Source organism: Protomyctophum parallelum (genome assembly GCF_964188405.1).
Source record: "Protomyctophum parallelum genome assembly, chromosome: 11".
Taxonomy (NCBI): Eukaryota; Metazoa; Chordata; class Actinopteri; order Myctophiformes; family Myctophidae; genus Protomyctophum; species Protomyctophum parallelum.
The window spans coordinates 46,167,392-46,182,763 of NC_139707.1; the positions used below are offsets into that span (position 1 = coordinate 46,167,392).

At 45.0% G+C, this 15,372-nt stretch overlaps 1 protein-coding gene across 1 annotated transcript; it reads right to left on the bottom strand.

Annotated features, from left to right (window-relative positions):
* Positions 1-316: 316 nt before the first annotated feature.
* cyp4f3 (cytochrome P450, family 4, subfamily F, polypeptide 3) lies at positions 317-15,121 on the bottom strand. Its single transcript, XM_083776191.1, has 15 exons — positions 15,055-15,121; positions 14,473-14,526; positions 14,216-14,362; positions 13,524-13,668; positions 13,339-13,392; positions 12,694-12,821; positions 10,583-10,704; positions 10,109-10,255; positions 8,531-8,660; positions 7,363-7,429; positions 6,253-6,382; positions 5,473-5,606; positions 3,327-3,391; positions 1,365-1,447; positions 317-603 (listed from the first exon to the last, which is right to left on the bottom strand). Exons 2-15 carry the CDS (start codon positions 14,488-14,490, stop codon positions 354-356), a joined length of 1,620 nt encoding a protein of 539 aa, XP_083632317.1. The 5' UTR covers positions 14,491-14,526; positions 15,055-15,121; the 3' UTR covers positions 317-353.
* Between the last annotated feature and the right edge of the window lie 251 nt (positions 15,122-15,372).

Genomic DNA, 15,372 nt, shown 5'->3' on the forward strand with positions numbered 1-15,372 from the left:
TCTAAAACTAAGACGAATAATATTCGTCGACTACCTTTTTCCACTGACGAAAACTAAATGGAAACTAAATAAAAACTAAGCTATGATGACTAAAACTAAGACTAAATATGCTGACAATTTCACAAAAAAATAATATATAGACTATGCTAGGAAGGGGACTAGTGGACAAGAGATCCAGTATAAACACTCCAGGTGACTAAAATGTGACTAAAACTAAAACTATTCAAGAGACTACGACTAAAAACTTAAAATCAAAATGTGCTGCCAGCAAAACAACACTGAATGAAGGTCGGGTCATTCTTCGTGCGGTCCGTCGTCCTGTCCGGTAGCGGTCAGAGATGCCGGTCGGCGGGTCATTCTTCGTGCGGTCCGTCGTCCTGTCCGGTAGCGGTCAGAAGGTCCAGACGCAGCCAGAGGCCTCCTTCGGCCCGTAGGACCACCTGAGGCAGACGGCGAGCGGCGCCGCCTCCTCCTCCGGACGCCGCCGCCCCGGCCCCGGGGGGGTCCGCGGGGTTCACGCCCGGGGTCAGACGGAACCGGAGCAAGGTCAAGGCCACCACCACACGCAGCTCTGCTATGGCAAACTTTTGGCCAATGCAGTTCCTGTAAAATTGAGAGACACGCAGACGCACGCACGCACGCACGCACGCACGCACGCACGCACGCACGCACACACATTACATTATATAGGGTGAGTTGAAATGGAATAAATCAGTAATCCTGGTCTCTAAACTGCCTCCCCCTGGCCAGCCGGGGCGCCTGATGGAGGGGAAAGGAGCTGGTTGGAATAATGTGTTCCTTCCACGCGCTATACGTCCAACCAGGGAAACTCCCCCCTGTCAGGTGTAAAGGAGCAACTTGGACACTCAGGCATGAAGTTGAGTTGAGTTAAGTTCGTTGCTCTCCCCAGGTTGGTGGAGGGTGTGTAGAGCCCAGGATCACATGATTAGATGATTGACACAGGGGGGGGGAATGGATTACAAAATTGCTGCGGTGCCCATTGGACAATGGACACTGGCCTACTTGGAATGATATTTTAGTCTTTATTACTGATGCTAGATAAAAACCAGGCTTGTTTCCATTCCATGCCAGCTTGGAAAACCAACAATGGTGGACATTGTAAACAAAGTTTACAATGTCCAAATTTGGAACTGAAGTCTGAAGACTGAAGAAGAGGAGGAATTTTACAAAAGTAGGGTGACATTGATGACATCACGATGAGGAGAAAATCATTTGAGCTGTTCCTGAGAGCAATTTCCATTAAAGCACCTGATATGATATGAAAGCCTTATTGTTCAAAATTGGTTGTTATGAAACTGTTTTAATATGTTATAGGCCCTTTAAGTGACTTCACTTCACTGTACCTGGGGCCAGTAGAGAAGGGGATGAAGGCGTGGGGGTTGCGCCCCCTTGAGTTGGCAGGGTCAAACCGCAGCGGATCAAACTCCTGAGACACAGAGCATAAGACATAAGCTTCACACACATTATTTTATCAATATTGATAATGCTGCTATTATCATCAATTATGCTCACTATCAGAATAGTGGTTCACACTCTAGATCAGGGGGTTTCAATTCACAAAATCACAACCCCCTAAATGGCATATTTGTATAAATAATGAGACTAGAATGGTGCCCGATAACCTCCATCGTTACAGAGTCGGTAACGATGGAGGTTGAAGATCCATGCCCCTCCTGGCTATGCGATACCTGTGTCTATGAGTACCCTTTATACCCATATATGGAGATTTCTGTATCTGTCTCTCTGTTTCCCTTTATTCCTACATATGGAGTTCTGTGTCAGGCATGCCCAAATATGGAGTGATGTGATGTCAGAACAGGCCAGCTCCGGGCAGAGAGAGGCCTTTTGTGGCGGTTCTGGACAACCGTTGATCCGACAGACTCGACAACGGGGCGGGCACTGCACTCAATTCAATTCAATTCAAAGGGCTTTATTGGCATGAGAAAACATACGTTTAACATTGCCAAAGCAGAAAGCACAATACAACAATACAAAAAATGATGTACATTTGAAGGTCAGAATCTTCAATAGATCAAATTCTATGTACCAAGATCACTCGATGCAGGTATAAAGTGCAGGAATATACACAATGATTAGTCTTTATAGGGTGGTTGTGTTCCGTTTGATATCCCTCTCCTATCACAGCAACTCACAAATCTTGCTGCTGTACGTGTTTGCACATTGTTGTACTTCGCCCAGCAGATATGGGAGTTTCTTGGTCGTGTTTTCAAAATCTCCGTGTGTGGTTGTGATCTGTGGGAAGTATGTGTGTCTGATGTCACTCCCTGTGGGGGTGTGGAACGTGTGTGTGGAACAGTTCTCGAGTTACGTGCATCACAGCTGTACACACCAGGGGGGCAGTCAGACAGATATTTTGTGAAGCCACTAAGGAAATCGGGATTTCCTGAAAGTTCATATAATGGCTTGTTGTGGCGCTGTCATTGGGCCCAAAAAAAACCCATAGCCCCATAGAAGTCCATTTGGGCCCAACTTCACCTACTGTAGACTGTATTACCTTAATAAACATGGTCATGAATACTTTCTGCTTCCCGTCACTAGTTTAAAGTCTCATTTCTAATGTCATAATATTCTTTTTGGAAAATGATGGTCCCATTTATTAAAAAAAATGACCATAAAGTCGCGTATGTTCTGAGGGGCGTGGCTACCGTTACAGTCTATGATCGGGAATTCCCCACCCACTCGAGTCAAAATAAAAATCAACGGAGAAGAAGGGGGGAAGTCCCGCCTCGTTGTCTGGGCCAGCCAATGGGCCAGCTGGGCCCAAACGGATCTAGAAAGATGGCGATTTACAATTCAAGGACTGACAGGCTTCATTTTACGTTCATGTTAGACCCGGGGAACGCTTTGTCCATATTTCTTACAGTCTATGGTACACACGTACGTACTGTACGTATGTACAGACAGACGTACAGAGACATGGTGCATTTAGAGAGAGAGAGATAATCGCTGCATCCTTACATTGGCTGGTGCCAATTTCACTATTTTCTACATTTTTCCGAAGGTCTAGGGCGGCTATAGCCTATCTTGTGCCACCCCTTAACCCTACACAATTTTTTTTACTATTTAAAAAAAAAAACTTTAAAAATGGCAAATACGTTTAGGGATAAGGGAGAAGGGATAAGGGTGGCGCAAGATGGAGCCCTTAGATGTCATCAAGACGTACGCTAATTAAAAAAAAAAAAAACAATGCCTTTGATCGGGTCAGAGTAAAGTTTAACCGAGTTAAACAGTTTGACAGAGTTAAAAAATAAAAGAAATAGCAAGAGAAGAGGACATTCTTGTACCTTTGGGTTTGTCCAGATGATTGGGTTGTGGTGAGTTCCATAAATACTGACCAGAACGATAGTGCCTGCAGAGGGTTCACACAAAAACTACTCTGTAAGATCCTGTTCTGACCTGAGATCAGATTCATACGAGGTTTCCGCCGGACACACACTGGTCCTGATGAACCCATTCTGACCTGAGATCAGATTCTAGAAATGTCAGTCGCTCTTCGATTTTTCAAAAATAGCAGACCTACAAGCTCGTATCGCGCCACTCGGTGGCGCGATATGAGCTTGTAGATCTGCTATTTTTAAATAGCTAAAGCATGACATGACGCTAACACCAAAATGGGTGCCCGGTCAGATCCTGTTAACAGAGAGAGTCCTCCAGAGGTTGTTTCCTTGGCCTATTTTAGCTGCATGTTCACATACCTATGACCCTAGTTAGTTTCCGTCAGGGCTGGTCATAAATTAAACACATAAAGACTATGACTGTTCGGGTTCATTTTGGTTCCATTTAAAACACACTCAGAGATAAATGAACACTCAGAATGAATGTTGTGCGTGCCAATGGTAAGCCAGCTCCTTGACTATAGGCAATGAAAACTAAGTGTGTGTTCTTTTGTTTGTTTGTGGTTGTACTTTACTTATACTTTACTGTGGTTGTACTTTAACCTACTGACTCACCTGCCAGTGAGGAGCCCCCACCGGGAGGACACCGTAGACTCTAGTCTACGTCCTTAGGGTCGACGACAGAGTACAGCATCTTGTAATGGGTCTGGTCCACAAGATTCGATACACCACCAAGTGTGGAGTGCAACAAACCATGTACAACCCAGATTCGGCACAAACAAGGGACTAAATTATTTTCGCTCCTATGCCACCAAAATGTGGAACGCCCTACCAACAGTCATTAAGACATGTGAATCCCTTGACTCCTTCAAAAAAGCTCTCAAAGGGCACCTACGGACGGCTGCAATTCGAAACTGGCCCCCGTAAAATCTGAATCCCCCCCTTTTCCCATCACTGTATATGTTTCTTTTCCGTTTTTGCTTCCTTTATGATGAATTCCTGTTCTGTTCTTTAACTATAGAAGTGTCTATTTGTACGTCTCTAAATGTTTTGATGAATTGAACATGGTGGACCCTCTTGTGAACAAGTGTAATGCTTAATTGGGTCGTCCACTCACAGTTAACAGTCTTTGTATTGAGTTTGTGCTTGAAATGTAGTGATTCTGCAAACTGTTAATAAATATTTCAAACAATCGGCCCAAAAATGTTGTGTTTGTTGTCATGATTTGTCACGACAAGAGTTGTCTTTGTCCGCGGCGTATAAACGTCTTTAAATAAATACTTTTTGAAAAGCCTATGGAGAAAATGAACGGGGGAAATTGTCAAGGAATTTTGGGTTAAACTTTAAAGAGCCCTAAGCCAGCTAAGCCAGCTGTGTTTTCTTAACCTTTTCTTAACCCTTGGTTATCAGTTAAGCCTGGGGTAGGTCATGCTGTTTTGTGAGATAATTACCCCCTGTTGTAATTCGTTTATTGTCCCTTTGCCTCCTGTGAGGGGCTAGCTGGACTTAAGTCGGTATATCTAGAGTCCTCTGGGTGACACACGGCTCTGGGTTTTCCAAATACATTTCAACTGTGGATGCATTGAACTGTAAGTCTGTGTTCTGCTGTTGATGTCACCTCAATAATAATCAACTCATTCTTTGAAACATCTGGACTGCAACGCTCTATACCAGAGGTGCCCGCTCTTTTTTTTACATGAGAGCTACTTTCAAAATGAACGGCTCAACAAGATCTACTCACTGAAAACATTATAATACCATTGCTGAAAATGGCTTTGGAATATAGCGCGGCGCTGGCATTATATTTAAGGCAAAAGCACTTGGAATGGGAAAGGGGAGAAATGGAATTTCATTTGCAATATAGGCCTACCGACATTTGTGCGCAGCAACACTCTTGAAAACAAAGTATTGCATTATGGGTTTGAGCTGACAGGCACTTTTTTATGTCAGTCAATCAATCAAATCAACTTAATTCAAGAGGCAGATCTATGCCAAAAATAGTTTTTATATTTAAATGTAATATTCTTTAGGGGCATGTCATGTGATCTACCTGCATAGCCTTTGTGATCTACTGTCCGATGGCACTGTAACTCACCGTGGGGTATGGTCCTGTCGCCGGGCAGATTCATGTCCTGGCTGTACTGTCTGGTCACTGCACTCACGGGGGAGTGCAGTCTGAGACTCTCCCTGATGCACATGGTGGTGAAGGGAAGGCTGGAGAGGTCGTCCCTACGCACACACACGCACGCACGCACGCACGCACGCGCACGCACACACACACACACACACACACACGTTACTATACAGTATATCAGTGCAGGTTCTCAAGCCTTTTCATGTCAAGAACTATATGAATTTGATCACCGGACCCCCATCTCAAGATTCTTTGTTCCAGGGACCCCCCCAGAAGCAAAGATTTCAGTTAAAAATGTTCGCTTTCAAAATATATATATTCAAACATTTGAATGCTCGCGATTCTTTAATAGCCAAAGACATCTAAAATGACACGGATACTTTCCCGGTTTTAAAGGGTAAACAGGTATAAAAATTCAGACTTGATATGGTTGAAAGCATGGGCCCAAACAAACAAAGAACACATAATTGTGACATATCTATTTCTGTTTCTGCGTATTGACCAAATGTTAGCATAGTGATATTGTTTAGCGATGTTTTATGGGGTCAGTTATAATCCCGTAAGGGATGGGTCTTATGAAAAGACACAACATTTTGAATTCATTCATTCATTGCGCACGCAAGCACGCACGCAAGCACTCACTCACGCACACTCGCAGATTGAAAACTATTTAACGTAACCACTTAAAGTCTATACGATTCCCAAGTAGCTCTCTCTACTATGCATCCTGCTGTTTCGCACCACTGTATTTCCTGTTCCTGTCGTCCGCTCAACAGCTCAGTGACTTCCTGTCTGCATCTGTCTTGATAATGGGGGTGACATGCCAAGTTATACAGCGTCCAGCAGATGGCGCTGGAGGTTGTGTCATGACCTGAACATGGAGAGAAAGAGAGGTTATTTTTGAGTGGTGCAACCACTCCAAGGAACAGCAATGTCCGCGTCCGCCTATGTGTTCACCTATGTGTTCATGTATGTATTAATGAGCACCATAATTAGTACCAGTAGGGGCGCTGTTTGCCAGAAACAGAGAGAGAGAGAGAGAGAGAGAGAGAGAGAGAGAGAGAGAGAGAGAGAGAGAGACAGTGCTGCACTGTTGCCTGCTAATGAGAGAGAGAGAGAGAGAGAGAGAGAGAGAGAGAGAGAGAGAGAGAGAGAGAGAGAGAGAGAGTCGAGAGAGAGAGAGAGAGAGAGAGAGAGGAGGGGGGGGAGAGAGAGAGAGCGAGAGAGAGAGAGTTGCACCACTCGGTTCACACGGGTGTGATTTTTAATATTCAAAGAGCTAACTGTCTTCTGTCTGGGCCTTTAAAAAGAACAGAGGCGAGTCAAGTGCTGCTGAGGTACAAAAAGGTGATGACTCCAGTCTAGTAGGCAGGGTTATCACATATTAAAACAAATTAAAAAACCACCAAACGCTTTTTATTTGTTTTGATATGTGATAGCCCTGTCTAGATAATAAAGGCTAATAAATCTACAGTTGACTTAGTCGACTAAAATGTTTTTTGACGGGCTTTGATGCCGTCGTAATGACTGTTTTTACACTAGCTGAAAATAGCCGAGCTGCGACGCGTTGTGAGCTTGTAGATCGGCTATTTTCAGCTTGCAAGCAAATGCAAAATGACTTATACTGGATCTCTTGTCCACTAGTCCCTAACACTAGTCCTATAACATTTTAGTCTAGTTTTTATTGACGAAATTGTCAATATATTTAGTCTTAGTTTTAGTCATCATGGCTTAGTTTTCATTTAGCTTCCGTCAGTGGAAAAAGGTAGTCGACGAACATTTTTCGTCGTAGTTTTAGTCGACGAAAACAACACTGACCGCTACGCCAGGCTGACCTTCACCACCACTGACCTGCAAACATGAAGGTGTCGGCTTCAGCCTGGATCTCTGCATCCGTTAGGCCCACACCCGCGTCATCCTGACACGCACGCATACACGCACACACACATTTAAAGGTATATTCAGTGATTTCACTTAATTCAAATATCACTTATTTGTTTGTTTTGTTGTAATAATCCTCCCTACTATAGAGTGTGCTGGCCATATAAGGAGTTCCTCCCTGTCCCCAGTTAACCCCTGGGGGTCAAAAAACCTTAGGTTTCGTTTTTGACTCTCTATCCTGATTGGACAAAAGGCTGGGTCCCACAGCCAAAAACGAAACCTACGGTTTTTTGAGTGAAATCACTGAATATACCTTTAATCACTTAAACCCCTCTATTCTTTTTTTTATTTTTTATATATCCCACAATTTTGTAACCCATTTTTTCACCCAGTGTCAATTATCTAATGTAATCCTGGGCGCTAGACTTCCTCTGCCAACCTGGGGGGGCAGCGGACTGACCTCATGCTTCTATGCATGAGGAGTCCAAGCTGCTTCTTTTCACCTGACAGAGGGGAGTTTCCCCGGTTGGACGTAGCGCGTGGAAGGAACACGTTATTCCAACCAGTTCCTTTCCCCTCCATCAGGCGCCCCGGCTGGCCAGGGGGAGGCAGTTTAGAGACCAGGATTACGGCATGTTTTTGTGAGGCTATCTACCCTAGGGGACACGGGGAGAACATGCAAACTCCACACAGAAAGGCCCTTTCGCCAACCTCGCCTCGGGTATGGGCACTGATGACGCGGAGGAGGAAACACGCCGCCAGCGCCGCCAGCGCCCACAGCGTCCCCAGTGGGAATCGAACCCAGGACCTTCTAGCTGTGAGGCAACAGCACTACCGACTGTGCCACCGTGACCCCAACCCCTCTATTCTTGACAAAACAGACTGTACTTTTTACTGTTTTTACACATGTATAATCAGAGAGTGCAAAGGTTACAATGTAATCTAGATAGCTATAGTTAGTTAGACAGATAATTCATTCAATTTCTAGAAATGTAGTGGGTAAAAAGTACAATATTTGTCTTTGAAACGTAATGGAGTAGTTTAAAGTCATAAATATTCAAAAATAATACTTTACTTTACTCAAGTAAAGTACAGATACATGGTTACAGCATCTCTCCTGCCTCCTACTGTACTGTACCTCTGCCATCAGCACTATGTCAATGAAATCCTTCTTTCTGTGCGCTGTTGTTGCATGCTCATCTTCTGTCTCTGTCTCTCTCCGGTGGTTGATAATGGCGCGACGCTGCTGGACTATACCCCTGGTGAACCTGCAAATAACAAACCAGGGTTCATTTCGTTGGATAAAAAGTTAAAAACTATGGCGAAAACCTTTCGTTGACTATCTTTTTTTCACTGACGAAAACTAAATAAAAACTAAATAAAATCTATTACTAAAAATGCATCGCATGGATGCACCTGGGACGTATCCTCAGTGATGTATCCTGAGGTCATCAGGGTTTTGGGTCTATTAACATCATACCCCTCACTCAGGCGACCCAGCCGGGAGTGATCAAGTCCCGACTTACGTCCCAGTAGCTACCCTCAATCAGTCCTACTAGGGAAAAACCAGGGCCACACAATCCGTTGGAACTACTCAAGAACTACTCTGCCAGGGCTGGGAGGTACACTTCTGGCGCATGGAAGGACTAGGCTCTGTGGGTTGTCTCCTGTCCGGGCCCCTCCTACGTCTCACCAGGTGCACTCCTGCTCTCACCAGGCCCAGGACCTGTGCGTTGCACCAGAGTCCCAGCACCAGACACTTCATTCAGGAGTGGTGGGCAATGGTTCCGCAGGGCAATGGTGCTGCGGCTCCGCTTGCTGCTTGCATGGCCCTCCTAAAGGCCTCACAGAGGGTTGTTGGGCTTCCTCCTCATGGAGGACACAGGCTGGGGAGCTAACCCACACTGCTCACCTCCTCATGGAGGACACAGGCTGGGGCGCTAACCCACACTGCTCACCTCCTCATGGAGGACACAGGCTGGGGAGCTAACCCACACTGCTCACCTCCTCATGGAGGACACAGGCTGGGGCGCTAACCCACACTGCTCACCTCCTCATGGAGGACACAGGCTGGGGCGCTAACCCACACTGCTCACCTCCTCATGGAGGACACAGGCTGGGGAGCTAACCCACACTGCTCACCTCCTCACGGAGGACACAGGCTGGGGCGCTAACCCATACTGCTCACCTCCTCACGGAGGACAGAGGCCGGGGCGCTAACACACACGGCTCACCTCCTCATGGAGGACACAGGCTGCGGCGCTAACCCACACTGCTCACCTCCTCACGGAGGACACAGGCTGGGGCGCTAACCCACACTGCTCACCTCCTCATGGAGGCCACACCCTAACCCTAACCCAACATCATACCCCTCACTCAGGCGACCCAGACGAAAACTAAATAAAAACGAAATAAAATCTAAGCTATAATTACGAAAACTAAAGACTATAAAATATTGACAATTTCACCAACAAACTAGACTAGAAAATGTTTGGGAGAAGAATGTAGTGGTGAAGAGATACAGTAGATCGTACATGTTTATGTTTTACCAATGTACAATGCGATAGTATATGATGCATGTTTTTACCCGTGAACAATGTCATAGTATATCATGCATGTGATGTTTTTACCCGTGAACAATGTGATAGTATATCATGCATGTGATGTTTTTACCCGTGGACAATGTGATAGTATATCATGCATGTGATGTTTTTACCCGTGGACAACGTCGGCGGCCTTTCTGAAGCGCTGGCCCGGCTCAGACCTCCAGTAGATCCAGTCCCAGTGGTGCAGAATCATCTGGCGCCGGGCGATGATCAGCTCCCCGAGCTCCTCTATGGCAGACACATACTCACAGGAAGACCTGCATACACACATCATGTCACATTTGTGTCATTGAAATGTTGCTTCAGTTGACATTATGTACGGTTCAACTGTGCACCTTCAGCCTTGCTTTCATCATATGAAGGCTAACAATTAAGTGCCAATGTGGTTTTGTTCATGATGCTTCATAAATATCACACCTGTGTGAAGAAGTGAGAGGCGCTCTTATGACATCATACACCATCTCATTCCGACCGAGGATATATTAAAGGATATAACGGAATAGAATCAGTGTCCTTAGTACTCCTGACAGTTGCTGTTGTAGCTAAAGGATATATTAAAGGATATAACGGAATAGAATCCTTACTCCTGACAGTTGCTGTTGTAGCTAAAGGCACATTTCAGCAAACTGTCCAGGGTCATCAGACTGACGTGATGAAACATCTCCATGTTGTCACTGCCTTCTGCCAGCAGGCGGCGCCACTTAGCCTAGAGAGAGAGAGAGAGAGAGAGAGAGAGAGAGAGAGAGAGAGAGAGAGAGAGGAGATGTTTCATGTAACATTCAGGAGGAAAGAAATCAAACATGAAGAGTACAGTAAGAAAAGAAAGGAGAAAAAATAACAAAAGCAAAATAACAAGTGTCTATATCTACAGTCAGTGTTGATCTAAAATCTGATTGATCTGAATAAAACAAAACAAAACAAAACAAAACAAAACAAAACAAAATAAAAAAAAATAAAAAAAAATAAAAAAAAATAAAATAAAATAAAATAAAATAAAATAAAATAAAATAAAATAAAATAAAATAAAATAAAATCTGCATTTTGAGGTTGAATGTGAAAGGGGGTGGCATGAGTTGTCAAGCACAAATGGCCCCGTTTACTATGTACAGTATGTAGAGGCATTGAGGCAGATGGTTGTTTACTATGTACAGTATGTAGAGGCATTGAGGCAGATGGTTGTTTACTATGTACAGTATGTAGAGGCATTGAGGCAGATGGTTGTTTACTATGTACAGTATGTAGAGGCATTGAGGCAGATGGTTGTTTACTATGTACAGTATGTAGTGGCATTGCGGCAGATGGTTGGCACATTTTCTGTTTCTCAGTGTTCAGTTACGAAACCGTCTGACCACAGAGGAAGCAGAGGAACGCCAGCATTCCACCAGTAGAGCCAATCTGATCATCTGATACGTGGCCCTGTGAGTTCTCATCACACGATTACTTCTACTTCCAGTTCTAACATGCTCAGAGATTAACCCATTCTGACCTGAGATCAGATTCTAAAAATGTCTTCTAAATCCTGACAGTTTTCTGAAAAAGCTATGTTTCTATGTCAGTCGTTCTTCGATTTTTCAAAAATAGCAGACCTACAAGCTCGTAGCGCGCCACTCGGTGGCGCGCTATGAGCTTGTAGATCTGCTATTTTTCAATAGCTAAAGCATACCATAATGCTAACACCAAAAGCGGTTCACGCCAAAAATGTGTTAAAATAGGGTGCATTTTGCATCCCAAAACACAGTTTATAGTTAAGGGACTCAATAAAACAACGACAATCTGCATCCACGGGGTGCACTGCTGTACTGTTTTTTATTTTAGTTTATTTTGCTAGCTTTAGTTATAATAATCATTTCTTCTTCTGTTTTCTACATGAATATAACCACATTATAGCCAGATAAAATGAAAATGGGAGTTAAATGCTGCAATTTGTAAAAATGGCAAAATATGACTCCTAATGTTGTTGAAGTGGGACTGATAAAATGTCCCTGGGACTCATCTCTAAAAGACCATCCCTGCATCCCGGGACTCATTACATTGAAAACCTGTTTACATCACTGCATGCTTTTAGCCCAAGAAGACCAAACCCATGACTTTCAAATGTGTAGACAGAGCTTTTACAAAGCTTTAGTGTGTGTGTGCGCGCGCGCGCGCGCGCGTGTTGATGTGTTCTTGTCCTACTATTCATGCGAGACCACTGAAGAGATTTTAGACATACAGTCAAGGCTCATATTCATAGTCTGGATTTTCGGTGGTGAGGTGACCACCGAACTACAACATGATGTCACTGAGGTGACCACCAAACTACAACATGATGTCACTGAGGTGACCACCGAACTACAACATGACGTCACTGAGCCGCGGTGAAGAGCAAACCACCGCCACCGCCCCAGCCCTTAATCTCTGTTTTTACTCACCACCGCTCAACGTTATCACCGGAGCGGTGGTCACCTCACCACCGGAGCGGTGGTCACCTCACCACCGGAGCGGTGGTCACCTCACCACCGGAGCGGTGGTCACCTCACCACCGAGAATCCAGACTATGTATGAGCCTTCATAAGTCATCAAATTGCAGACATTATGTTGCATTGTCAAAAATGGAAAGATCACGTACAGCAACGGTTAGTATAAGGTTAGATGTTAGTGCTCTAAATTAGTGTTCACATGTGCACGTGTATGTATGTGTGTGTATGTGTCTTACATGCAGTATGTTAGTGGAGGTGTTAAACACAGTGGTGTAGTTCTTCAGAACGTCAAAATGGAACGCCGGCGTTAACAGACGTCTCCTGCGAGACCACTCCTCTCCGATGCTTAGCAACAGACTCTGTCCTGGAAGAGGCCGTTTAACAGAAGGCTGTTATTATCTGGAAAAGGACCTTTTCATGTCAAGTTTAAATGCATTTGCCACGTGGAGTCGTGGACCCCCATCTGAAGAAAGATATTTCAAAACATTTCTAAATATTTCATGCAACGGAGTTGCATTTAAAAAAAAATATTAGCAAATATTCAAACGAGATCTTTGATGACCTGCCGTGGTTCCCTATGGAGACACAAAGAGTCTAATTTGTTCCCTATGGAGACACAAAGATTCTCCTCAAATTATTGGCTTAGGAATGCGACAAAAATAAATATCCATGAGTACCGGTAATCAATTAGGAAGATTTTGGGGGTGTGTACTATCCCTTTAACCACTTAAACCCTATACTCAGTAGAAGGGGGTTCCTCAGGGCTCTACACTAGTAATGCCAGTGTTTCCCACTAGTAAACAGCCGATCTACAAGCTCGCATTGCGGTGCAAAACTAGAGATCTGCTGTTTTCGACAAAGGGTTCCTGTGATGAACTCACCGAGCCACGGGCGCAGGAAGCCGTAGAACAACTCGTCCTTCACAGTAATGGAGGCTGCGTGAAGCACAGGAAGATAACAGAAATAACATTAATTAATCAGTGTCTTTATGTGAACATCTGTGTGTGTGTGTGTGTGTGCGTGTGCGTGTGTGTGTGTGTGTGTGTGTGTGTGTATGTGCACCTACCCGAGGCCATCAGCAGGGGCTTGGTGAAGTCGGGGTGGAACACTCGGACCATGTGGTAGAACGGACCCAGGAACCAGGAGCACGAGTGTCTGTGGGTCTCCACCAGAGCATCCACCTCCTGGAGACCCTCCTCTGTGTTCTTCATCTGTCGTGAGCACGCACGCACACACACACACACACACACACACACGCACGCACACACGCACGCACGCACGCACGCACACACACACGCACGCACGCACACGCACGCACGCACGCACTCACACACACGCACGCACACACACACACACACACACACACGCACGCACGCACGCACGCACGCACGCACGCACGCACGCATGCGACAAGATGGCGTCAGTAAGGACATGTGAGGACAACAGTTGCAACAGAATCCTGTTTCTAATGTTCTGTGGAAACAGCCTGCAGTCATGTGTCAAGATTCTGTGTGAAACAGATTTAACTGGAAATACTGTAATAATAAGTGCGTTTTGAAAGGATGTGTGTGTGTGTGTGTGTGTGTGTGTGTGTGTGTGTGTGTGTGTGTGTGTGTGTGTGTGTGTGTGTGTGTGTGTGTACACTGTTTTGGTTGCCCAGATTTCCATAGTGCCCACAATGTTTTGCTGCCCACTTTTCTGGTTTGTGTGTGTGCGTGCGTGCGTGCGTGTGTGCGTGCGTGCGTGCGTGCGCCTCACCTGTCCCAGGTGTCCCAGCAGCCAGGAGTGTGTGGGGGGCGTGCTGAAACAGGACAGCCTGTGACAGAACCAGGCGTGACGGGCCAACAGCCGGGCCACACAGAGGACCAGCGCACACAGCAGCCCCAACGCCAGCACACCCACCACCTGCACAGAAGGGTCCATATGTTTCACAGCACATTTTCATCTAACACACCCACCACCTGCACACAACGGTCCATGTTTCACAGCACATTTTCATCTAACACACCCACCACCTGCACAGAAGGGTCCATGTTTCACAGCACATTTTCATCTAATACACCCACCACCTGCACAGAAGGGTCCATATGTTTCACAGCACATTTTCATCTAACACACCCACCACCTGCACAGAAGGGTCCATGTTTCACAGCACATTTTCATCTAATACAACCACCACCTGCACAGAAGGGTCCATGTTTCACAGCACATTTTCATCTAATACACCCACCACCTGCAGAGAAGGGTCCATGTTTCACAGCACATTTTCATCTAACACACCCACCACCTGCACAGAAGGGTCCATTATGTTTCACATGTTGTTTACATTATGTTTCACATTATGTTTACAAGCTCACAACACGTTGTGAGCTTGTAGATCTGCTCAAGCATGAAATGACTTGTCTTTTAGTTCCACTAGATCTCTTGTTCACTATAGTTCCTCCCTAACATTTTAGTCTAGGTTTAAATTATTTGTTGACGAAATCCTCAATATATTTAGTCTCCATCATCATAGCTTAGTTTTTATTTTGTTTTCCTCAGTGAAAAAAGGTAGTTTTTCGTCATATAGCTTTAGTCGACAAAATGAAAACACTGACCTGAGAGAGACAGGCAGCCTGCAGGAGAGAGATGGGACGCAGCAGGGCGGAGAGGAGACCTTCGAACCCTCCTAAGGAGGAGAGGAGACCTTCGAACCCTCCTAAGAGGGAGGAGAGGAGACCCCCGAACCCTCCTATGAGGTTGATCTTCATAGAGATGGAGGACAGTTAGAACAGCAATTTAATTAAAACTTTTATCATTTCCAGCACGTTGTAAATGTAGCCTGAAATAACTATTTCCTCAGAGACTTGCGTTGTTGATTTCTAACATGGCCTTGTTGTGCCTGTTTCTTATAGTTGAAGTGTTATTTTGTAGAA

Bases quoted from the DNA above. Each gene is read 5' to 3' on its own strand.
- cyp4f3 (XM_083776191.1), bottom strand. The intron at 1,448-3,326 runs GTACAAGAATGT...TCTGTGTCTCAG, and splicing joins TCATCTGGACAAACCCAAAG to GAGTTTGATCCGCTGCGGTT. The intron at 604-1,364 runs GTACAGTGAAGT...TCAATTTTACAG, and splicing joins CCCTTCTCTACTGGCCCCAG to GAACTGCATTGGCCAAAAGT.